Source organism: Seriola lalandi, unplaced genomic scaffold (assembly GCF_002814215.2).
Source record: "Seriola lalandi dorsalis isolate HSWRI2012SDOR001 ecotype SW California unplaced genomic scaffold, Sedor1 jcf7180002054942, whole genome shotgun sequence".
In the NCBI taxonomy this organism is placed as follows: domain Eukaryota; kingdom Metazoa; phylum Chordata; class Actinopteri; order Carangiformes; family Carangidae; genus Seriola; species Seriola lalandi.
This window is the reverse complement of record NW_019525493.1, coordinates 1527044-1554003: the sequence shown is the minus strand read 5'-3', so window position 1 is coordinate 1554003 and position 26960 is coordinate 1527044. Positions and strand designations below refer to the sequence as shown.

The 26960-nt window shown below is 42.6% G+C and overlaps 1 protein-coding gene across 6 annotated transcripts in view; it reads right to left on the bottom strand.

Annotated features, from left to right (window-relative positions):
• The window catches only part of eml1 (EMAP like 1), a 52650-nt gene extending 26078 nt beyond the window's left edge, over nucleotides 1-26572 (bottom strand). For 3 of the 6 annotated variants that reach the window (XM_023393714.2, XM_023393715.2, XM_023393716.2), the window contains exon 1: nucleotides 14044-14787. In XM_023393714.2, coding sequence (XP_023249482.1) covers nucleotides 14044-14110 — 67 coding nt within the window. In that variant the 5' untranslated portion in view covers nucleotides 14111-14787. Of the gene's footprint in view, nucleotides 1-14043; nucleotides 14788-26421 lie in introns of those variants that run through there. The other 3 variants (XM_023393718.2, XM_023393719.2, XM_023393717.2) reach the window with 2 other exon arrangements.
• Nucleotides 26573-26960: the final 388 nt, after the last annotated feature.

Below are 26960 nucleotides of genomic sequence, written 5' to 3'. Positions count from 1 at the left end.
ACCCACTCTCATCAGCCACAAAGATCAATGCACTGAAGGAGTAAAAACACTAAAACAGTGCAGGGGAAATGCTTTTGATCAACACAGAAGGAGCTCGCTCACATTTCTAGCAATGCACAAGCGACCTCATGTATAAAATATCTCCTGCAGCATCCCCGTGCTGATCTGAGCCTGCCTGGCTTTTTTAGCTGACTCACTCCCTCACTCCGGAAGCACTGGCACAGACTTATGTAAGGATGCGCACACGTACGAGGGATAAAAGAGAAATTACGTTAACGTGGTTCCTTCTGAGGAGATGCCATGAAACCAGCTGTCTCGCCATGTGCTCGAGTATCCCCGCACACTTTGACAACAATCCACTGACAAGCCACGGTGACTGATGTCTATTTTCTTTTCACTCAGCGGTGCAGAGGAGCCAAACAATAAAGCTAAATTGACTTGATGGAAAGTTCAGCTGCCAGGTTAAACTGCGCCACAATGGGAGGTTTTGAAAAACCACAGCCAGTATTTGCAGAAAGCCAAGAGATCAAAGAAGCAAGAGGCTGCAGGAAACGGCCTGTCACAACATTATGACAACCATTCCTGTTTTCCAGAGACAAAAAGCTAGTGCTGATATCATCACTGCTGGCACATCTATCTACCAACTGGTTGTAGATCGCACAGTCCCGTTTCAGCAGCACCTTGCCAACCGGTTTTAATTTCATAACATGACTGCACACGGCCAGGTGGTGCGCTGCCATAGTGCCTGTTCAGCTGCTGCAGACTGTGCCTTCAGGAAAGCCATTTCTCCCAAGACCAATGAGTCACACTTATTAAACAACCTGACTTCAGTCTGCTGCTGGCTTCACTAATGGAAGTTTGGCCCTAATCATAATCAAGTGGCACACAGGATTACATTTTCTTTTTTTTTTTTTTGCCATGAAGTGATTTAGTGATTTAGAGACGGACAGGCGAGAAAACTGCGAGAGTGAAAGAAGGTGCAGGTTTTTTTTTTCTGATATAATGCACAGTACGAGACAAGAAAAATGTCATGCTTGAAATTGCAGCATTTAGAAATGACAGTCTGTCCCGGCTATGACTGAAATCATCCATCAGGTGCATGTCAGCAGAATGAAAAATTGCAAAACCAATTGAGTTAGAAATTGGACATAGAAAAGAAAAAAGAGAGGAATCGAGGAGAAAGAGAAAAAGTTACTTAAAGTGTCATCAATCCTGTGTGTCACCTGCGGTGAGCAGTGAACAGGCTGACGGAGGTGTATTAGCTAATCAACTGGCCAGATTAGAGAGACAGACTCTTGGTTTAAAAGCTGCCCCTCGTGGCTCCTGCTGGACCGGGGCTTAGGAGCTTTAAATAGACAGAGGTGGATCAGGGAAGGGGAAGCCCTCACACATGACCTGAGTGGAGATTAAAGGGGAAAAAACTGTGCTGGGAGTGGGAGACAAACATGGCAGTGAGAGCTTGTTTTCATGTCAAAACAGCAGTCACAAAAAGACTGATCGAGGGATAAAAGAGAGAAAGATGGAGCTGTGAATGTGTGGTCATAAAGAGTGTGTGCGTGGGTCATAGATGAGCATCGATGAGAGGCCCAGCAACCCCCACAAGAGATCCTACTGCCCTTGTACGAACATGTTAAACCCTTCCTTCCTCCCATCACTTACATCCTTCCTGGGGTCAAACTCAGGTCAAATGGGAACCAGCCCCCCCCCGCCCTGTCACAGAGCCTGACATATCCACACACACACACACACACACACACACACACACACACACACACACCAAATGGAAACACACATACACGAACAGAGTTGCTGGAGCCAATGATGTATGGAAGCAGAACCTGGTTGGTTTTTTTTTCCAGCTGCAGGCTGAGTGCACGATCAGATGGTGCAACAAACACCATCTGTATTTATGTCTGCTTCCTAAGGGACCGTGCACAAATTATAAGAAGGGGAGGGAAGGTCAGAAAAGGGGGAGGTTTTAGCATTCCCTCAAAGGAATAATAACAATCAAATAAATATATAAAGAAATTAATCAAATCGTCACAAATGATCATTCTAATGTGCACAGTGGATCATGAAGGGATTTATTTCTCCCATCAGTCTAAATGTTGTTTATGTAAATCTAACGTGTCATATAAAGTTGACCTATATTAAAATTCAAGTTCAGATTTTTGTTAAGTTTGCATAAATTTGGAGATCGCTAATTCCACCTTTAACTTGCACGTCAAGATGGGGGGCAAAAAAAAAAAGGGGAGATTCAATTTCCTGAAGTTCCTGAAGCCATTCTGAGACAGAGAGAGAAATCCGAAAACCAAAAAGAAAAGAGGTAAGAGATTAAAAAAGAAAAGAAAGTAGGAAGACATGGCCCATTGAGGCAGAATAACTCCTTCTTAACTCTGACACATACTGTATATACACCAATACTGCAACACCCTGCTATACAAAACACACACACACACAAACTCCCCACTACACACACTCTGTCAAAGAGCAAGTGTTCATGGTGTGGTGGAGGGATTATGCTGGATATGTGGAGCAGATCTTGCTCAATGCTAGTGATCCCTAAACTCAGGGGGTTTGGGCTTAGCAGTGAGCTGGATTTGTATTCTCTCTCTCTCTCACACTTTCTGTCTCTAACCTCTTTCACCTCTCTCTATTTGTCTGCCTCGCTCTCTCTCGTGCAACTGTGGCGGGGTGAAGTCATGAAACAAGATTAGAAACGAATCAACTGTGAGAGGGAAAAAAAGTGAGACTAGATTTATTGTCTTTCCCTAATATTTATCCTCGTCTAAGTTGCCAATCTAATGTAAGAGATTACCCTTTAGTGGCAGACTGTTCAGAATGAGACTTCAGAGTGTGAGATATGTAGAGCATAAATATGCTAAGCTGAAACTAGAAAGTATTCTTGTAGAGCTGTGCAGTGTGCAGACAGAAAATCGACGTGATCGCTGCGTCAGCTAATGCAGGAATCAGGAGCTTGGTCGTCTGTGAGTCCAACACAGAAACATCTTCCAGCAGCTAATACGAGCGTGATGCCTCAGCGTGAGAGGAGTAGGAGACCAGAACTGTGTTCACACATTGACTGACAGCCGTGAGCTCCCACCCCTGACTTTGAATGGGAATGGGAATTTCTCTGCTGTGCTGCAAGGCTGTTCAATGAGTCTCACCCACAGAAGCCTTTGACAGCACCTCTCCACATGAGGATATGTTTTGGAGCAGATTTCAACTAAAAAATATTCAACAATGCAGCGTTTAATTCTGTGACTACCTGTGTATGGAGTAGTTTTCATTGTTGTCTCTCCTACAATTTAAAATTTCAAAGATACAACTGTGTTGTTGTTGTTAGACTCTAAATCCCTGATTTTTGTACTTGTTGGTTAAAATAACAAGCTGAATTGTAACGAAACAGCTACACGGTTTGTGCTTTATTCCCCCTTCCCTGCATGAAGAAAAGGTCAAAACCTTTAAGAGCCTTTATATAACTTGCATTCAGCAGTTGCTAAGACAGATGCACCGTGGGACAAAGGTATGAAGAAAGTATGAAGACAGGTTGGGATAGTTGGAGAGTATTGAGAGACAGTCTAAAACACTGTTGCTTTTAGTCTTTTCATGGGCCTATGTTCACAAGAGAGACATGCTGCTGACCTTTTCCTGTCAGATGATGTCAAATATGTTATGTACACTATCTATACCTGTAGAACCTTTCTAAGTCCTGACCCATCTCTTAGCTACTGCTGCTTTCCTCCTAGCAACAAAAATAACTCAGGGACGCAGTTGTGACAGCAGCAATTTTGATCACAAAACCAGTGATTTACAAGCTCTTATCAAGTCGCAACAAAAGCATGCTTAACTTTATATGACCTCTCAGCCTGAATTCAAGCAAGTGAGTGAAAGTAATAAACTGATTAAGAAAGACATCCCTCTTATTGCTGTGACTTTTAGGGAAGAGAACAGAAGCACTAAGTCATGCTTGGCAGCGCCTCCAGTCTCTGACACAAGCCTCTTTCTCAGTCTCAACCTTTCTCCACATAAAACAGGGCTTTGTCCCTCAGTAACAAACAACCAGGAAGGAACAGGAGGCGGGACGCTTGTTCCATCCAACATGTGTGTGTGTTTGTTTGTTTGTGTGTGTGTGTGTGTGTGTGTGTGTGTGTGTGCGTGCGCGCACTGGTGTTGTTTCATCCAGTAACAGTGTTGTTATGGGAAACCAGATTTCCATTTTGGTGTGAGAATGGTCTCACACGCATACAGAGTCACTGTGCGCCAGAGACTGAACATGGGCCAAATGTATATATCTGCCATCTGGAGGGGAGAGAACATACAGTGGCACGGTTGGCAGCAGACAAGATCATTGCACAACAAGACTGAAGAGAGGTGTTTCACTTTTGGTCTGCTTCTATTCTTGAATCCTACCCTCCAATGCACTGCTACATGTCCGTGATGTGCAGTGCAGTTACTATTTGGTTCTACTAAACCAGCCATGTCTGCTCCTACATGCAGTCTATTTTCACAAGCATAGCTTTGACATTTCCCTGAAACACACCTGAGACGGCTGCATCCAGCTATGTTTAGCTATAAAGCTCATTACATTTATTTTGCTCACTGTGATCACAGTGCACTGTTGCTGAGGACAGGCGTCAATCTGAGCAGACTGCAAGCGGGGATGGATTACTGAACAGGCCTACTGTACTACAGCCGACAGTTTGAAGTGAATTCTTGTTGAAATGTCAACGAACCAACTACAAAGACAATTAACGATGACATAGAGAGAGAAACAGCTACAATGAGAAAAAAAAACAAGAAGACACAAAACAATGACAAAGAGACACAAAACACAGGCAACGGTACACAAAACTCTTTCAGTCTGGGGGTCTTGCTCCTGCGTAGGAGATGTGCGGGGCCTTTCAGATGGCTGCTGGGCCCAGGGGCCCTTTGTCTCATAATCTGTCCATGTGTACAAAGGACATCTGATTAGACAAACGTGCAATTCACTGGGCTTGGAGTGGGTTTTGATTGTAAGGCTGGAAAAAAAACTGTAACGTTTTCTTCATGAATTTGAGAAGAGAGGTGGTCCTTGCTGTAACAGTTGTGCTTTATATCAGTTCTGGCTGATTTAGGTGGATCTGTGCAGCACCTCTGAAAGTCTTGTCATCATTTAAATTCTTCCCATAGCTCACTGATTGGACCAGTCACCCTTTATGCAGTTGCTGGGCTTAATAACAACACTGGACTGTCAAAGGAGATCACATTTTCCTTTACCCATCACTGAAACTGACAAAGTGACAATAACAGAGGGGAAAACAAACCGAATAATCATATCCATCCTCTTTCCTCTCATCTCTGCACCTGTGTTTTTAATGGAATTTCTAATGGGATTCTCATCTTTTCCTTCTCCATCTGTTACAGACAGGCTGAATGCAAGCACACACACACACACACACACACACACTCACACACACACACACACACACACAGAGCTGGGGCTTCCCGCTTGGGTCTTCCATTAACAACAGATGTAAGAGACCAATTAGGGTGCTGAGCAGCCTGTGGGAGCTGCACCACGGGCACCAAGAGGTTAATTATATCTGTTCACATCACAACTGGACATATGAAATCTTGGCCAGGGTTTCGAGATGAGGAGCAACCAAACCGATGGGCCACAACTTTAGGCCCACTGGAGACAATACGCTGATGAAGATAATTACCATAAATATAATCGAGCTGACGCTCAACTTGTCACAGTAATTGAATTTATCTTTAATTAATACTAAACGGTTTGCTGACGTACTGTGAGATTAAAAAGGGATCTTTATGCATCTGCACACATGAATGCGGGAATACATACCTGTGTGCACTCAGATGATTTCTGCTGGAAACCATTTGCATCCTAATTTTAGACACATTTGAATAAGTGAGCGTTTTGGAGCATCTTCATATGTAAAAATCCACAATTCCATCCCTCTTTTCTTGTCTTGATTGGACAGAATAGCTTTAGTGACCGCATCAGGAAACAAGCAAAGACTAAAAATAATTTAGTAAATAATTTAATAAATCTCTTTGGGATTCTGCTGACTTGTGTGATTTATTACTAGTCACCCTCCCCCGCAGGTAGAACTGAACACTCTGCTGAGCACATTTAATGTTACCATGCAGAGTGGAAGCATCCGACTTTCCTCTGGAGCACAAGATTCTGTTTCTGGCTCTTTCATGGTATTTTTACGCATTCATGACATCCAGTTCAAAGACTCATGCAGCCTGCGTGTTTCCTCTCCTGACCTTGTGATAGTATGCACACACACACACACACACACACACACACACACACACAGACACATATAGTGAACTTGAAGATGGACACACATAGCCTGACGGTGCCTCTCTCTTTCATGTTTGACTGCCAGAAGCATGAGTTACACACACATACATACACACGCAGAGTCAGTGTATATATTTAGCACAGGAACTCACACACACTCCAGTTTTACATGCCTGATTGTTTTAGTGGGTCATGGCATGAGGCTGTGTGAATGTGTGTTAGTGGAGAAAAAGACATGCAGGACAGGGTGAGGGAGAGGGAGGGAGAGAGAGAGAGAGAGAGAGAGAGAGAGAGAGATACTCGGTTCAACAACAAATGGTATCCTCTGCCTGCTGGCTCACTGAGACTCTGTTTCCATGAGCACACTGACTCCTAACCTTGCCCCTGAATAAAATGCAAAACAAAACACAGTGTGCAGAGATCAAACCATCTCCCAGATCATGTGTCTGGAGAAGAGAAAGAAAGTGGCTCATTTAAATATCATGATACTGGTGCTGGAGTATGGATAAACAAACCATATTTGATATATTGTGATATCAATATTGTATTTTGCTATAAGAAGGGGAAAAAGCGACATCATTTTGTTTTTAAAAAGCTCAAATGTCATGACTAGGGCTGCAACTAAAGATTATTTTTATTATCGATTACTCTGATAATTATTTTCTCAATTAATCCATTCATTGTTTGGTCTGTAAAATGTCAGAAAAGAGTGTAAAATTAGCATGAAATGTCTAGAAACTTCGACAAACACAACAAGCAAACCCTCACAATTAAGAGGCTGAGAACTGGGAAATATTCTGGAAAAATTGATTCTGGTTAAACTTTTGGTGCAACAAAATGCGACCAGAGATAAGTTGCTGTTGTAAAAGTTGTTTACAACACCACTGTGCTGTGTTTTGCCATTTAATAAGCCTTTAAACACATAAATCTCTTCCTCCAACTGGACTTTCCAGGCTGTGTTTGTGAAACAACACACAACAAACCCCTGTGCTGTTCAAGTTCAAAGCAGGTCTTTTTTTTGTGTGTATGTTAGGATTACATTTTATCGACTGTATGCTTTTGTATATGTGTGTGTGCGTGTGTGTGTGTGTGTGAGCGCGGCCTAATCGATTAATCGACTGGTCATTTCAGCTCTAATCATGACTCAACTTTACATTTCATTTGTACAAAAAATACATCCACAGCTGCTTCTAAACTGACTCTCTGGTTGAATATCTTTAGGTTTTGCACTGTTTTTCACAAGACAATTTATTGATTCGATGAGAAAACAATAGGCAGATTAATTGATAAGGAAAATATTTGCTGGTTGCAGCCCTAATACATTGCACATATAATCATATTTTGTCAAGGAAGCAGATTATGAAGATGAAAATTGTTTAAAATGTTCACTCAATTTCACTTGCATGTTGTCAGAAATGATACTCTACAACACACTGCACGACACAGATACAGTCTTATCGTCTCAGAAATGCCCAGTAGAAAAATTCATTAGGGGGAGAGCAGGATGTCAGGGTCGAGCCTGGCACCACATGGACACCAGACTCTTGTGGTGACGTAGGTGGCATCGCTTCTCAGCTGGCAACGAGGGAGCCACAGATCTGCTGGCTCGGACCGAACTCAAACACACACAGCTTGACTCTCCTGCAGCACAATCTGCCGCTTTAGACGACGCACCACAGAGCAGGAGAGGCAGCCTCCGTAGCCCGCTGCAGACACTTAATACAGCTGTAGCATGTACATGTCTGATCAGCACACACTGTCACTCTGTGCAAATGTTCGCAGTTAATGGCTCACTATTCTGCATAATGAAAGCGAAAGTGCGGGGCGAAAGCCTTATCAGGAGAGCAGGGGGAAAAAGTGAGGGAGATAAGGAGTGGGGGGGAGAAGGGGGGATGGGGGGGCAGCATGACTCGTGACTTGAGAAGCTCAAACCGCCCTGCTCAAAATATCTGGAGATAAAAAAAAAGAAATTAAAAATTAAAAAAACTGAAAGCAGAAAAAGCACTCTGAGATCCACTTGGGGCATTCACTCGAGATCAAACAAAGCCCGGGAGAGAAGGAGAGAGAAAATGTAACAGAAAAGGCTTGAGACAGAGGGAAAGTAAAGCAAGGTGAAGGACAGAAAGAGTCTGAGTTTTAGACGATGAAGAAATCCAGCGACGCTGAGGAAGATGAAAAGAACTGAGAGAGAGGTGTGTGCTCACTCTGACACAGCTAAAGGAAATCAATGTGAGCCTTTAAGTGAAGCAGCAGCAGTGGATGAGTTATCCCATTCAGATCAATATGTATCATACTGCTGCTCTGACACATGTTACAGTTACAGATGAATATGGGCAGAGACACACACCATTTCTTGATATCCCCCTCCCTAACTGTTTCACCATTGACATTTTTTTGCGCAGTTTTACATGAGGGGTGGACATATCAGAGTGCAGGGCAGCTCGTCTTTATGAGGCATTGATGGATAAGGCCAGAGAGTCAGAGAAAAAGAAGAATGAAGAAAGTGAGATGTGGCTTAATAGGAGGAAATAAGGTCATGGAGTAGATATTTTCAGTACATTTTCAAGCTGGGAAAGCCCTCCACAGAGGGGCATAACACAAAAATACTTCTCACTGTTTGAGGCAAAATTGGACCAAAACAAAGGTTTGATCATCACTATTTGAACTAGTGTTTCAGTACAGCTTCTAGATATAGGAAAACAAAAGTCAGTGAACCCTCCTCCTCCTCCTCCTCCTCCTCCTCCCACTCCCTGTCATCCTTTCTTGGCTACTGCGGTTGGTTACGCGAGCGAGACTTTAATCCTAATCCCTCTACACGTGCCATCATCAATCAGGGTTGGGATGGAGATACCTACAGATGCACAGCCAAGAATGGGGCAGAGACTGGATGGAGTCTTGTCACCTCTACTGTGAATCAAAACACCTCCAACAAACATCAAACGAGCCTCCGTCTTTATTAATTTCCCTCTACGCCCCACGTGTCCGTCCCATCCATCTGCACGCCGTCTTCTCTCTGTCTCTACTTTTTGGTGGGAAAGATTTTCTGATTAAGTCAACATTTGGTTTTCAAATTAAAATTTTTTTTTTTTTGCTCCTGTCCTCCATCTACCACCGTTTCCCTCTTCACCCTGCCCCCTCTGAGATCTTGCTGGCATGTTTTGGTGGCACGGTGCGGTTGCTGGTGGGGTGAGGGCAGTGTCACTGTGCCCGTGGCTGCACAGCACGAGTGTGGAGCAGGAAGATAAAGGGACGTTTGATCCAAATCTGAGCAGACATCATTATCTCAAAAAGGTAAATGAAGGAATCACACGAGCGAACGCAGGAGAATGGATTTGATGGGGAGGCCGGGCACTGTGAGATGAACATGAGTGGGTGATCATCAGTGTTAAAGTGCTGTAAGTGAGCCGGATTTACTTATTAACAGATTTACTTATTAACAGATTTACTTATTAACACATCAGGAGCTTTTGGTGCATCAGGAGCTAATGAACAAGGAATCACATTCACTCATGTTTTTGCTCTAATGGCTGTGCAAGTCTTAGCTACACATCTCCCAAGCTCAACATGACTGCCAATTATTGTTCAAAGCAGAGCCTTTTAAGCGTGTTTCAACTAATTTTCTACCTTCTATTCTTCCATTCTTTTCTGTGTGAAAACCTTCAGAGATTTTCATGGCTAGGTTCACATTTATTTTTTTAAGTCTACCTTAAAAACAATACTCACATACCCAAATGCACATGCTATGTGTTAGTGGATGCTGTAATTGTTCCTACTGGCCACAGAGATCCCTTCTTAAAGCACTTTCAATGTAAATGATGGATGACGGAGAAGAGAGACAAATACATTCTGTATGGGCATGTCAGAACTGTTTTGAGATTGACTTGAAAAAATTTGAACCCACTTGAAAACTTGGGTAATCTTGAGTGAGATCGGAGCTGAAACGATGTCGACTGACAGAAATTTAATCTGCAACAACGTCGATAATCAGGATTGATTCATTGTTTATTTATCAAGCAGAACTGCCAAACATTCACTCCTTCCACGACCTCAAGCATCTAATTTCTATCATTGTTTTCTATCATTTGTTTGGATTTAGCACATGAAGTCCGAAAAAACAAGCCACCTCAGAGTTTGGGAAACGTTGATGGGTAGTTTTCTCTACTTTCTGACATTTATAAACTAAACAAATGTATCGATTAATCAAGTAATTAATTGATAGATTATTAAAAATGCACAACAATCCATAAAAGTGAACAATTCGTGAAATTCCTTCGATAAAATATTTGCGAAGGGAGGCCTAAAACTTTTGGGAGGTGCATTCAGGGACACTCCAACATCTGCCAACTGAAATTCAACATCCTAAAAGCATTACTGTTGTAATACAAATTCAAAGGTGGAGGATGAACAATAAGCAGACAGGAAAATGTAGAAAGAAAAGTTGCAATTCTTTTGTAAGTTAATTTTCAAATGGCTTTGGAAACTGGTCTGGCAAAGTTTAGACAGAAAAAACAGGCAAAAGCCCTGGGATTAGCTTTTAAAGTGATGATAACATCAAATGCTCACTTTCTTCTCCTTAAAATGGAAACAACACTGCCAATCTGATATCATGACTTCAGTAAATTCTATAAAAACAAGAGCAATCTTATTACCAGCTGCACAACACAAAGTAATTCAATCAAATCTGTCCTCTCCTCCAGACCCAGCTGATTCCAAATGTGAAAAAGCTTCTCTCCAGGATTCACTTCCCTCATCAGCTGTAATCACTGTGTGTGTCCTAGTGTGTAATGGGGCTAATTTTCAGTTAGCCTGAGCTAGCCCCGACCTCCTGAGGACAAAGCATTGCAGCCCCGCGCAGGTTTCTGCAGTTTAGCTGACCTAGTCTCTGAACATTAGTCTGGTTGGATGCTCCACAACACACGGGCTGAGAGAGGGAATGAATGACATCATTGACTTTTGCTTTGAGTGGATCTGGGTTCAGCTGGACGACAGCAGCAGAGGAGTATGAAGTCACTCTGGCCTACAGGCCCAACACACATACAAACACACGCATACACACTGGTCCTGCGCATGTGTGAGCACACTCCCACTGACATACACACATCAGCCACACACACACAAACACACACATACACAGACACACACACATACACACACACTAGGCTCACCCAATTAAGTAGTCTGTTGGAACAGGGAACAAGGCACAGCTCCCTTGCCGTGAAGTGAAGTCTGTGTTGGATGTGTGTGAGTGTGTGTGTGAAGTAAAGAAAGAAAGAAAGAGAAAGAGAGAGAAAGCAGAGGGTTGGAGGTTGGAAAATCCCTGGCAACAGCCCCTGAGCAGCATGTCTTATTTCATCCACTTTCTCGCAGAGAGGAAACATGACATTGCAAGGGATTACAAACAACCTTGCAGTGTCAGACAAATCACAGACTCTCCCTCTGCTCACAGTCATGACATCCTAAAAAAGTAAATAAAAAAGACATCTTAGAGAAGAGTTAAATAAATCTAAGTAGACAAAGCGTAGCTTGGATTCTGTTTGGAAAAAAAAAAGAAAAAAGGACAAGACCAAATTTGAAAAAGAGCCTAAATCTCCCTCGCCATATTTCACTGCTTTGACAGCAAGCTCCCGTCACCTGTCATCAAACCACTGAGCCTGGGGGGCAACACATACAGTAAATGCTGAAAAAGCTGTACCTGCAACGACACTATAATTAGCAAGAGTTTTAAAGGTCAGTCATTTCCTCAGAGGAAGCCGTAGCGCCTCTATTACTGTACAGCCACCTCTACACCTGTTTTTCAGGTCAATCCGACCGACCCACCTCAGGTGTTATCATTGGCACCGTCAGCACGTTGCTCATCACAAAGGCGCATACACACCTTTCTCTTCCCTCAGTTATTTTGGGTTATCAGAAATCAGCAACTATTTTTTCTAACATGAAAACCATGGAATGGATTCAATCTGATGCCTCACCTTTGTTACTTATTCCTGTTTCCTTACGCTGCGTACCATCAAAAATGAAGCAGATGTACCATTTCTAATTTGTCATTTATGGACTTCATGCACCAAGGGAAGCTGTGCAGAAAAACCTCTTTTCTTTATAGACGTCATTCATCTTTATATGATCTATATCTCAACTACAAGCTTCTCTAACTCATCTGTTTCCCTTCGTCTGCATCTCCTCCTTTGTGGCTGCTATAAATTTAATGAGAGAAATCCATGAGGGATAAAAAGCTTTTAACTGGATTCCTCACATCAGTGATTCATGAAAGTAGAAGAAGTACCCATGTATCCATGGCAGGAGATACCTCTGTGCAATTCCACATGCATGATTTGCGCTGTTAGAGAATAATACCACTGCCATCCCATCAAGCACTAGCAGAGTGCTTACACAGCACAGTAAATAATATTGATTTTTTCATTATCCACCAATGGCAATTACGTTACTCTATGCTTTAACAATGACAGTTTACTCTCACTAACCAGCACCACACAGTCACTGCGACTGCTATACCTACACAATGAAAAATCCTAAATGTACAATAAACACAATGCAGATGGCAAACTGAGGCGGACAGGAGCAGACTCTTTTAGGGGAGTTCCACCCTGCGCATGATACACATTTCATTTTCTCTTTAGTTAACTGGTTGAGCGGAGCTCAACTACGACCTGGTTTAAACTCCCTCTGCCACAGTAATCTCTGTTAGGGACACAGGTTATTGTGTAGGAGATAATCCCCTTTGTTTGGCGGGCTCACTAACTGTCAGCATGCCAGCACTCAACTGGGCAACATTCAGTTCAAAACAATACATTCTTTCAAAGAAAATGTCCAGGACGTGTTGAACTGGGAAACAAGAATGTGTTAATGCAGAATATTATCAAGGTGGGACCTTTTTGAAATTGTAGTTAAGTCTGAGTTTTTAATTTAAAGTAGTGAATCATACATAAAGATTTGCTTTTTTTAAGAGGAAACTTGAGCATCTTGGACATAAGTCCTAAACTGATGTCATTCTGATGTGTCATGCTGCTTCCCCTCTTCCCTGAGTCACCGTCTCCCACCCATAACATTAGCAGCCTGAAGTATGGTGTCTCCCCCCTGCCAGCAAACATATTACATTAGGATACCGCGCAGAACATGAGCAATACAGTGCGCTGTTCTGTCATTCTTCTTTAGTCTCGTTCAGCCAACTGATCGCAATCAACCAACGCGGGAGAAATATATTCATAACATATCCCTTCCTCACATCAAGCAGAGCCAGAGTAATCAGGGCAGCACTGTGAGAAAAGGATTGCTCCTCATCCTCCCTCCTTCTTCTGGCTGTCATGCTCTGTTGACATTATTCTGGCACTGATTCCAGAAACTTCCTTTTTGGCTACAGGGTGTTTTTTTCTGTCCTCTGGAATAAAGGCTTTACCTTAAATATTCAAATCTTCTACATTGGATAAAGAGCAGCCTGGTTTAAACAGTGAGGGAAAATGTTAAAGTCATGAACAACAGCATAAAGGTTGAGCTCATTTCACCAAAGCCCTGAGAGCTGGAGCCAAAATAGCTCATGCCTGCAACACAGACACACAGACACACTAACACAACGCGACACACAACTCTGCTTGGTGTCAAGTTGAGCCAGTCAGCTGATGACATGTCAAGTCCAGAGAAACAACATGCAGGCAGCGGGGGGAAGAGAGGGATGGGTGGGTGGGGGGGTGGAGAGACAGATTAGTTAGTTTTACCGTTGCAGAACTGTAGCAGTGATGAGGTGTCATACAAGCTGCTGTAGCTGGAAAACCCGTCCTCCATTCTCAACCTCTGCTCCGCTCCTCTGCGCTCCCTCTGTTATCCACCACTCCTTCGCTCTCTCCTCTGTCGCTCTCTCTCTCTCTTTCGCCCTCTCTCTCTCTCTCTCTCTCTCTGGTCTCTCTCTGGTGACTCCCCTCCGTTAGTTTATCGTTCACTTGGTGTCCAAGGCGCTCCCTCCATTCACTCTGCACGGGTCAGGCTCCCTGGGTGAGTTACCATGGCAACCCATTCACTCCGATTATGTCATGTGAACTCCAACCCCTCTTCTTTTCCTCCACTTATTCCTTCCCCCCCTGACTCCAAAAAAAAAAAAGAAAAGAAAAAGGAAAGGAAAGGAAAAAGTCGTGAACTACAGCAGAAAGAAAAACACTCCCTGCTGAAGAATGACTGCACCGGACCGCCGGAGACACACACAGACGAGGAGTTAAGAGGCTGCTGGTGGTTTTGTTTTCCCCCCGAGCTTGTCCTCTCCTCCCTCTTTTCCCCTCCCTCTCTTCTCCTCTTGTCCTTCCTCTGTCTTCAGCAGAGGCAGCTGTGTGTCGTTAGCTCTCACTGATCTCCAGTAGAAAAACAGCTTTAAGAGGGCTTGAGCTGAGAGCACAGGGAGGCTCTGGCATAGGCAGTTACTCTGTGTGTGTGTGTGTGAGTGTGTAAGTGTGTGTCTGTGTGTGAGTGTGTATCAGGGGCTGTGTGTGGGTGAGTGTTTAGATAATGCTCGGGACAGCCCAGCCTTCCCCTGTCACACAGCGTGGACGAGTCAGAGCGCAGGGGGGCCGGGCCTGTCAGAGGGATCCTCCTCCTTTTGGTTGGTGAGAGAGCAGAGGAACAGATTAGGGGAAGAGAGGGAGGAGAGAAAAAGAGAGGAGAAGAAAAGGGAGGAGAGGGGGGGGCAGGAGAGAGGAAGAGATGAGAGACGGAGAGGTGAGGATAAGATAGAGAATCAGAGAAAAGGAAATGGACAAAAAAGGAAAGGAGAAAGGTGAAGGAAGAGGAAAGAAGAGGGGAGCAGAGGAATGGATAAGGTAAGGAGGAGAGAAGAGGAAAAAAAGATGAGGATGAGAGATGAGGAGAGGAGACAAAGTAGGGAAGGAAGAAGAAAGGAGAGAATGAAAAGAGAGCAGAGAGGGAGAGGGGAGAGGAGAGGAGAAAAGAGAGGAGAGGACAAGGTATGGGTAGAGGAGGAGAAGTGAGGAGAGGAGAAAAGGGAAGAGAAGAAGGAGGAGAGGTTATGAGAGGAGAAAAGAGAAGAGAGGACAGCAGAAGAGAGAAGGGGAGGGGAGAAAGGATGAAAAGAGAAGAGGTGAGGAGGGGAGGAAAGAAGGGAGGAGAGAGGTAGGAGAGGAGAGGAGAGGAGAGGAGAGCAGTTGCCACTGTATACTACAGCACACACACACAGGCCTTCGTATGTAATGGTATGGAGTCACACGGGGACACAACCATAACAAACTAGCGCCACATCTTTCCTGCAGCTGCCACCAAACGTTCGGTGCATACAGCCAGAGGAGCTCGACTGTGGCTAAACATGATTATCATTCTGTCCTCTGTCTGTCTTATCTGGCCCAGTGCAGACTGCACAGAGACCGAGGGATCCTTAAAACAAGGACAAGAGGGGGAGAGAACGAAGGGGAGACTATAGGGGATTGATGAAAGAGAGAAATAAATGGGATAGAGGGGGAGGGGATGGAGGAGAAAAAGAAAGAGAGAGTGCTTGAGGAGGGTGAGGGGTATAGCAAGAAGGCTCAAATTAAAAAGTGAACAGGGTGGGAGTTTAGTGAGCGGAGAAAGGGGGATATCCCATGGAATAAAAGGGGCAAACTGAGTGCTTCTTAATTCTGACTGGGGGTTTTGTGTATACATGCGAGGTGGTGGTGGTGGTGGGGTGCTCTTTGCATTATTTATAATTCAAGCTTGCAGGGAAAAATAATAAGCCTAAAGAAGACAGAGTCTGTGGCCTATATTCATGTCGGAAACGCTCCCGCCTTTCTTCTTAGATCACAAGACGGAGCCGACAAAAATTACACAAAGGCTGGGACGCTTTAAAGGCGGCAGTGGGAGAGACCGTGAAAGGATACATTTGTTTCTCTCACTGTTTTTATAGTAACCCAGCAGAGGCGATATAATCTGTCCGCATGATGCTCTTTCTGTGCAGGTATCTGTCAGAATATCTAGAGTCATTTTCTTGTTCAAACGTGGACCCCGGCTAGATTTGACCTTTAACAGGAGGATGAAAGGGGCGCAGTAAAGCAACCTTTTTAATGGTAGATGAGTAAAGCCTTGATCCGTTTATGGTTCAATGTCGCCTCCGTGTTGTTGACCTCACAGCTCCAGCCCCTCGCTCTCCCTCCTCAGGAAAACACAGCACTCTGCTTCACTTATTACACAATAACATCAAGCCAGCAATAGATCTACCGAGCTCAGCAGCAGCACACGGGATTATGTGAGAAAACAAGGTGCTCATTGTGACGCACTGGGAGGTCAATGTTGCATTTGCACACTGCAACACTTGTTTTGTGAGATCGCAGGGATATTACAATTTCAAAAAGCTCATAAAGTAAGATTAAGTGTTGACCTTTACACCATTTGTCCACATCAGTCTTTGTCTGCATCTAGAGTTCATACTCTTACAACCGGAACGTGTAAAAATGCACCAAAGTATTTGCATTTATATGAAACCTCAGATGTTCCATAAAACCACAAAACGGCCACCATATCCAGTGTTTTGATTCAGATACAGAGAGGAATTTCACGCTGCTCCAGGCCCAGAGTACAAGCAACACACACTGTAAACATCCTTTGTGTTTTGTTCTGAAGACGACAGTCAGTGTGGTGTTTTGTCTAAGGGCCTCAGATTACTGTAAAGCTCATTCTGGGTGCAGATTTGGGATCTAGATTAGGGACAGGTCTGGTTTTTGTGTGTGTCTGCCTGTCTGTGCATATGCTCACGCGAGAAGAGGCAGCTAAATCTGGGGTATATTCCCTCCAAAAACCCCCCCCCCCCATGGGTCTCTAAAAACCCCACCTACCACCCAGCGGGTGGCAGGTGGTGGAACCGCTGCCGCTCCACCCCTCCTCGCTCCACACCTCCCCATTGTTCCCCCCATTCATACCACTCATCAGTGAATCCAGAGGGTGCACAAGACACACACGCATAAACAACGCTCTAATAGTCAGATATTTTTGTACAACCTGCGGGGTCCGAGTACGTGGTTAGCCATCTCACCATAAAACATCTGGCAGGGGCTAACTGTCTTGCCAGATAGCACTTTAACAAGACTTGGCATCAGACCTCCTTTGCTTTCTCACCTGCCCTGCTGACTCTGTTTTTACAGCTTTTGTTTTTTGGAGGCACTTCAAGGTTGTACTCAAACTGAGTGGGTTGTTCATTTCTTTCTCTTTTTTTCCAGACAGAAACTGCTGACATTGTTTTATCCACAGATGATCAGTCAGTCTGTCAGTGGGCCAGGATTATACACAATCAAATCCAGAGCTGAGGAGGAGGAGGAAACAAGGTCAATCCTCTGTATGATCCAGCCACCATCTGTGTGCCTGTCCCGGTTATTGGGCTGCTTTGTGCTTTACACCAAATTAATCCAACCTGCGGTCCAACCTGATTCATATAAACACTGAATCTGGACAAGGCCTATAGGGACACATACAATATTTTATAGTCAGTCAAGCAGGTCCGACTGTATACACACATTAATGGCAATGTTTTTAGGCTTCTGTGCGAAGGTGTGGTTAAACATTACAATATGGTAGTTACACAGTAGACAACTTTATCAAATAAGCTTATCAAGGGCTTCTTAACTGTCCTTATCATGAAAAAAGGGAAATGAGTAAAGGCACACCAGAGACTCAAAAATAACATTAAGATTGTTCATTTTTCACTGAGGGGAACTTGAAAAATGAGAATTGAATGTGTTAAATCTAAAATGCAAATGTAGTAGCAGGTAGCAAAGGTCGCCCAATATGAGCCTGTGCCAAAGCAGAGTATGAGCCAACAGGAAAGAGAGAGAGAGAGAGAGAGAGAAAGAAACCCCTCACCATGAAACAAGTGTTATTCATTTATTTCCCTGGTGATAACATTCACAAAGAGTTCATGAGATTAACAGTCTAGTCATTAATGCCAACTCATTGTCTTCCAGTGCGAGCAACAGGGAAAGACTGGAGGGCTGATTTTAATTTTAGACCCAGTAATCTTGTTGTAGCCATGCTCGCTGTATAGCTCTATAACCTGTCCAGACTGAAATATCTCAAAAGCTATTATATTGACTACCATGAAATTTTTCTAGGTCTCCAGAGGATGAATCCTTATGACTTCTGTCATGCACTGATTTTGTCTCAGTGCCACCAGCAGGATGACATTTGTAGTATTAAATGAAAACTTTTGACAGCTATTGGAAGAACTGCCCTGAAATTTGGTTCATTACTTTGGCTTTTGAAATACCTGCTAAACTAATTACATTTCTATCATCCTCTGCATTTGTGTTTAATGCCAATTAGAAAAATTTAGCATGCTAGTGCGCTAACTAAGATGGTGAAAATAGTAAACTTGACACCTACTGAGCATCTTAGCGGTGTTATTTTGAGCATGTTATCATGCTAATGTTAGCATTTAGCTCAGAGCTGTGACTGAGTGCAGACTCACAAAGCTCCTAGTGTGGTGTAAATGCTAGTCTCGTTCTTTTGTAGACACTAAACAGAAGAAAAACACTACATTTTCAATGTTTTATCTATTGTATATTCATATAAACTTACTCTATTTTTTTAATTTGCAATGAGTATTTACATTACTTGACTAAAATTTCACTATAAGAAACATTATCATTTTATCTTTTTGTATCTAATCTTACCTTAGGGTTTGGTCAATAAAACCAAGATCAACTCTCAAAGTGTGACAGTGTGACATCTCATAACAGTATCAGAGACCAGACAAGCAGAGGATGTAATACTGTTCATGACTGACAGGTTGAGACTTTTTAATAACTCTCTGGATGGGAGAGCAGAGATAGAGGAACAGAGACACAGATTGAATGTGAGAGGGCAGAGTAAATCAGCTGAGTGACTGCTGAAAACACATTATTTCCCACCTGCTGGAGAAAATAACCTGTCATTTTTAATACTTAGCAGTGTTGACGTCAGAGTCCAGATTAAAACACATTTTATGATTCTGAATTATGAACTTCGGTACCTTCATGATATAATTAGCTTGAGTGAAAGTAAAGATCCAGGTCTGACTATAGCCCAACACTAATTAGAAGAAAACTGACAAGCCGTTGTCTGCTGTGTGTGTGAAAGAGAGACAAATAGTTTAGTTTAACCCGGGCATGATCGACTTGAATCCATAAAGAATAGCCTTTGTTGAAATTTTTTGTCATCATGAATTATGTGGTGGAAATGTGACCTAGTTTCAATGGGGGGAGAATCCAGCAGAGTGATAACGTTTTATTTACAGCTCTGCATAATAAAAAAGCACTTGGGGCTGCATCAGGCAGGACTCTCACGGTAAAATAAATTCTGAATTCAAACCCACAGTATGACACATGCTCTGTGGCTCATCATTACTAAATAAGAGTCTACAACCATGCTAGTGGTTATGAGGCTGTAGGGACAGTAGTGAGCTAAATGCTAACTTTAGCATGCTAACATTCTCATAATGAGTATGCTAATGTGTTAAGCATGTATAATGTTTACAATGTTCGCCATCTTCGTTTAGCGTGTTAGCATGCTAACATTATCTGATTAGCACTAGACAGGCATCAGCTGAGACTGATCTGAACATTGGTTTTGCAGGTGTTAAATTATAAACCAAATTACTGATATCATGATGGCTCTAGATGAAAACTCAGGGGAACACCACAGTTATTTCATTTCATCCTGAGTACATGAATGTACCAAAGTTAACGTCAATCCATACAATAATTGTCAATTACCATAAATGTCAACCTCATGGTGGCACTAAAGGAAAAGCTAGAGAATCAATAAAATCATCAGGATTCATCTTCTGGGGATCATAAATGTTTGACATTTCAGTCTGGACCAAAGTGGTGGACTAACAGATCAATACTACCATCCATAGAGCCAAAGCATGGCTACAAATATTAAATTCATATTGTATGCAAATGTGTATCAATACTTTACTGAGCCATCTGCTGCACCAAAGTCTTATTTTTAAAACTGAATATTTCAGCAGACGTTTCCAACAGAAGCAGGTGACTAACATAGATTGTTTATCATATTTTTTGTGCGTTTGATTTATTATCAGTGCACAGAAACAAGGCCACAAGATAAAAGTAAATGGCCGCTACACACTGCCCTGCACTGGTGTGGGCCACACAAGTGGCAGCAATGCCAAATAATGATGTTATCATTCAGGAAAACTGGGTCACCACTTGTGTTTTTAGTGCAGTCTTTTGGACATGGTCTCTAATAGCATTATGCATGTAGAAATCCACTGCCAGACTCTGTAATATCTACAAAGGCCCACATTTACCCACATTTAAGAGTTTTAGAGAAAGAGGGAGTCGTGGGAATGTACTGCATTTTGCAAATGTCACAGTACAGCTAATTTAATGATTAAATTAAACCATATTTTTTAGGTTTTAAGAGCAATACTGACCTTTACTGTATCTGTAAAATTCATCTGATTAATGCTTAATCAGTACTTAAAGAGTTAAAATGAAACAGTAAATACAGGCCCTGACGTGGTGCTGCAGCTACAGTCACTGTAAGATAAAAAAGACGACGCTTACTGGATTAAAGGTGAATGATAGTGAAAGTGTTTGGTGGCTCAGGCATGAAACAACAAATCCTGTCCCCTGTTAAGTCTCTATGGATGCTGCGTCAGAGACAGACTTTATGGGAGAGGGACAGTAAAGGCACGCAAGCGTAGAAGAGGAGAATCTGCTTTCGGTCTGTAAATAGCTCCTAATCCTGAGGCTGTAGAGCAGCGTTACAGCTCCTGCTCCAGCTCCTCTTCCCTGTGTAGTGGTATATATGACCCTGCCAATCACAGGGTAAACATAGTCTGCTCTCCTTATAGCACAGGTTAATTGGTGACACCCTATCTGGATTGTACAACGTTAAAACTTAGTATCATCTAACTTTCAGTTGAGTTTTACATTTAGTGTGTTAAAATTTGAAGCTTTAAAACCATAAAGTGACTCAGCAGTTTTTAAGCCACAGCTTAACTCGGCAGATTGGCAATTTTTTTATTCCCCACAGAGTTTTTGATTTATGCACAACATAAGGTCTGTGGTAAACCGAACAGAATTTTACAATTTGTTGTATGACAAATTATACCTCTTAATTTTAAGGCTTTACTTTACTGCACATTTTAAACAGTCCAATATTGACTCCCAGCATTGAGTGACTCTCATTGGCAGCTATGTCATCATAGCCACTTACAATAACTGTAAGAACCCCAAACACCCAACCCCCATCCTGTGTCTTCAGTAGAGCGAGTAGAGAAGTGTAAAATTCTACTGACATGCTGAAGTTCAGTAAAGTGGTGGAGTTATTCAGGTCCTTTATTTCAGTATAAATAGCAAAAAATTACTTACTAATATCAAAAGTAAAAGTATTCATTGTGCAGAAAAATGGCAACTCGGGGTGTTATATTGTTATATATTATATTACTGTATGTGTTGTCGGTATGTATATTTCAGTGTAGTTGGTGAAGTTGGAGTTAATTATATAGCTTCTGTGTATACTGCTGGCAAATTGCATGCATCATATTTTATGAGGTCATCATTGAGTTTGTGTGTAAAATGTTATTTTTGTGGGTAGCTGTCACACAGATGAAGTGGAGTAAAAGTACTATGTTACTACTCAGTATAAAATGTAATTATTCAAGTAAAGTACAAGTAGCCCAAAAATGTGAACTTAAGTACAGCAGGCTACAGGAGCAAATGTAGCCTATTTCACCACTGGCTGAGAATCATGGACAATGAACACAGTGTGAAATAAAGCTTATGTGAGAAGCTGCAGTTCAAAAAGTAAATCTGGCTAACAGTCTCAAAGTGAAAAAAGTTTCAGTGAATTCTCTACCTAATGCAGAACTCCTAAAAAGGTGAACCCTTAATCCAAATGTAAACTGAAGCTCAGCCCCAGTGGTTTGTATACAATATATGACCCAATGTGAAGAGAAGATTCTTCCACAACCAACTCTCTTATTTCAAGCAGCTCTTCAGCCATACAATACGCTTCAGAGATTAAAGTTTTATCTTTTATTGACCATAACAATACCCCTGTCTCTGCTGAGATTGCACATTAGGTCCCTCATTGAGTCTCTGTCTAGAGTCAAGTCAAGTCACTTTTATTCATGTACTCCAAAATCATACATCTGCCTCAAAGGGCTTCAAAATCTGTGCAGCATATAACATCCTCTATATTTAGACCCTCAATTCAGCTTAGGAAAAACTCCTTTAAATCCTTCCTTAAAGAGGAAGAAAGGGGAACAAAGTGAAAAAGGAGGGCTCCATCTTCCAGGAGAGAGTGGGCAGACATGCAAAATTGATATTGTGCATGTGCAGAGAACAGGATTAGATTTTCAGTGAGCACACAGGCAGACACTCTGAGGGGACTGACAAGCAGATGGTCGCACAGAGAGTATCGTTCTGAACAAAAAGTATGACATTCATAACATCATGACACCGTACCAAATCATATTGTGAATATTACTTGAGCCTTCAATGCTTCTGTGTCAACCTTTGGTACCTCTTCCTAGCCTTCTTTCCTCCCTGCCTGACCTCCTCGCCTTCACACTAATGATGCCATAGAAGTGGGGGAGAAGGGTTATAAACCACACTGAGTTCTAATCTATATGTTAATGAGGCATAACTTGGAAACAGAAGTAGACCAGGATTGGTTTAATTCAGTGGACTGCAGTCTATGGGAATCTTCCAAATGTGACTGGTTGTTGAGTATGACCACTAAAAAGCAGCAAACGGCACCTTGCAGGTCAGTACAATACGTTGTAATTCGTCAACCTCCTACCTCCTACGACTCTGAAAATGATCCATTCATCTAAAGGACGGTGATCTACACTTTGAAAATCCAAGAGTGCTGTGGTGTGTAATACAGACACACACACACTAACTGTGCATCGCAGAGTGTGCTGTGTGTTCTCTCAAGCGTCCACAACATTAATCACATTTGACTTGGCCGCTGAAACATCCATGTACACCCTTCCCCCCCGTTTCCTGAACAACCAAGAACTCTGGCTCTTCTCTTTCTCTCTGTGGAAGCAACATGCAACATATATGTGTTGTGAACACACCCAAAACTGACATGGCCAAGGGTGAAAACACATTCCCCATCTGCACACAGTGTTATCTTTTACTCACTTTTCATGCACCACCGCCCACAGCTTTACACTATAAATTCTCTTTTGTCTATTACATTGATAAGCTTTCCATTTCATGTTATTCTTTTTATCTTTAGTTCATTTTTCCTACATCAAATGATTTTCCCTCTCGCACGTGCCGGTCTCTCCTCTCCTGCTCCTTTCAAAGTCAAAGCAACTCAGACCTTCAATCGATACAGCCTAAAATAAACTCTGCTGAGGAAATCTGCCGTCTGCTGCTGCAGAGTTGACTCTAATGCATATGTTGTGGCAGTAACGCTCCTCTCTTAACGCCTAAAACGTACACACACAGAAAAAAACTCTCTGTGCTGAAACCTGTGTGACAAATGACCCATTTTCAGCCAGTTTGTTAGCAAGAGAAATAGGTTTGACATCAGCGAAGCTACTTGTCCTCATATCCGGGGCACAGATGGAGTGCTGACGTCAGCGGGCCATGACACTGTCTTCATCTCTCATCTGCATTTTTGAGCACGCTCACTCCAGCATGCCCACGCACACACGCACACATGCACACACGCACACATGCACACACGTCTCATTGCACAGCATCTGTATCGCAGGCGATGGAAACTGGATGCTGATGGTTTTTCTGTCACATAAAGACTTGTCAGATTCCACTGATGCCCCAATAAGTCTCAGTTATATGAGACACACAGCAGCCAGTGCTGCTTTTCATTTTTCACCAAACTGATCTGCTTGGAGACAGCCACCGCCTCACCACTCGCCCCTTCATCCTCCCTATCTGTCCATGTCTCCTTCTCATTTCCCACTCACCCACTCTCTTTTGTCAAATCTAATTTTCTTCGCTTTACACCTTATCTCCTTTTGTATCACCGGCCCATTTTTTTCCCCCAATTTAACTTCCCACTTTTATGACATTCTGCTTTTCCTTCACTCAGTAATCAGTACCAGCATCCATAAAATATACTAATACTGTCACCTGCAGGACATTTGTCGAACTGCAACAGTGTATTTTGTCCTCTCCATGTCAGTGCTGTGTGTATATCAAAATAAAAGTCCACTCTGGAACTTACACAATAAAGTCTAACCCACCCTGACTATCAGGACCTAGTTATATTTGGTAATTCCGCATATTTATTTAATCATAGATCCTACAATTACAAAGCAGTAACAATCTGAAAATAACCCATTAAGATAAAATAACTTCTAAAACATCAGTACATTATTTGCACTTAGACATTCTTTGACAACCGTATACAGGGTGTCGACAACAGTTTGGGCTGAAATGTGTTTTTGTGTATTGCTCAATGAAACCACTGAAACTAAAGCTAAAAACTTCCCTGACTATAGCTACTAGGCCACATTTCCAAACTGTTTATTTCTACAAGTGCTGTTTTGTTCAGTTGATTGGGCTCAGCATATAAACCTCTTGTTAACCTCTTCAATGCCACAGATCCGTTGCGCTGCTGTAACATTGCTGGGCTGGACTCAGATTAAAAGAAGTGGGGAGTGGAGTTCCCCTTTAAATTCTCGTTAAGATCTCAAGGTTTCCAAATATACCAAATGCTTGAATAGAAGTAATAAGGCTTCCTCTCATTGAAAATATTGCACAAGGCATAAATTTGCGCAGCATAAAATTGACACCTTTCCTTTGAATTTTTTACTAAACAAGCAGACACAAAACATAAACTAAAAATATTATCACTTGTGTGTAAAAAATACTTTCAACCTGTCACTATAAAGCTACATAAGGGGGGCATTTTAATAATATTTAGTAATATTGGGTTTGAGTGGTTGATAAGTTTGTCTTATCAGCTGATGGAGCAAATAAGGCCAGGAGGTGACTTGAGGATGTTTCAGTGTGTCAGTCAAAGAATCACAGTGATTCAGCTTATCAAATTTGATGCCATTTCCTGGCAAATGCATTGGGGAATGATATGATGCGATAATGGAGGTGTGGTCAGACAGTGGTCAGCTGCCTATCTAATGCAATTACCACAAACTCGGTGGTTGTCGCCAAGGCTGCGGTTTATGTAACTGACAACATCAAACAGTTCTCATACCGCTCAGTGATGTTCAATTACACTGAAGAGGGAACCATGCATGGATTGAGCCAGAGAGGAAACAGGAAAAAGAGGGGATAAAAGGACATGGAGGGAAGATAAAGAGGAGGAGGAGGTGGAGGGAAAGGGGGTAAGAGAATGAAACACGAGTGAGTGAGTGAGTGAAAGAACAAGACAAGGGGAAGGTTTCTATTTATAACTGATTGTTTCTGTTACTCTGTCAGCTGGGTGGTAGTAATGCCTCAGCTCCTCTGTCAGCTTGGCTGCACTTGAGGGAAATGACCCTTCACTTAATGCTTTGCTCCCACAAACACACACATATACGGGCACTCAGACATGCACACTCAGACACCTGCACGTACACACAACACACCTGTGTAGCATTTGACTTCGTAGACCTGGAACAGCCAGGTCACACGCAGCACTGTTGTGTCCACAGATCTTTCTCACAGGAACAGCAGGAGAGAGAAGATGCCAGACTTGCAAGGAACTTTGTTCCTCCACCCGGCCTGGTCTTCTCTCTCTACTGTCTATCTCTTCTCTTTCATTCTCTACATATCCCTGATTAAAACTTCTGCAAAGTCATTCTGCATTATTTTGATGAAACCTGAAGGAAATCGCTCCAAGTTTCCATATAAGGGCCCAAACTGAACCGGCTCCTCTTTGGGGCTGAATGCTTGCTGGGTGAGCTGTCCCAGTGGAGGGCTTAGACTAAAACAGGATGGGCTGAGAAAGACCCCCGCCCTCAAACATACACACAGTGACAGAAAACACACACACACACACACACACACACATATGCAGACTTAGAAATCCAAACAATTTACAGACACGCATGCAAACATATGCACCTCATATATCTCTTTTGAACATGGTCGCATGCACACTTTCCGAGTCATGCAGACTCTGTTTTGTCTTACCCATTTGTAGCCCCTCACAGTCAGACATGGCCGCAGAGTAAGGAGGATCAGGACAGTGTCTTCTCTTGTTGGCCGAGTCTCTGCAGTCTGTTGCCTCTGTAACTTGGTCAAACTCTCTGTTTTAGCCTCTTAGCTGTTAGCCTCTCCCTCTCTGTTTAGCTTTCTTACTTTACTCTCTATCTCCTTGTCGCACCCCCCCCCCTCTCAACAATCTGACCAGTGGCCAGTAGATATGCCAGTCAAACATCACACACTGTACTATTGGATACTAAATTTGTAACGAACAGTTCTCACTTGGGATACTGTTTCCCTTAGATATAGCAGGCGTTTTTTTGGATTTGATTTCATACACTTTCTCACACATATCTCACTGTTAAAATCCAATAAAAGAAAGAACATTAGTTTTTTCAGGCTTTCCCCTCACAAACTCACCGTGAAAGTTTCAGAATCACAGTTATTTTCCAGTAAACTTTTCTCCTTATCCCTTGAGCCGCCTGTAACAGAAAACACAGAAAGTTCCAGTAAACTTTTTATCCCTA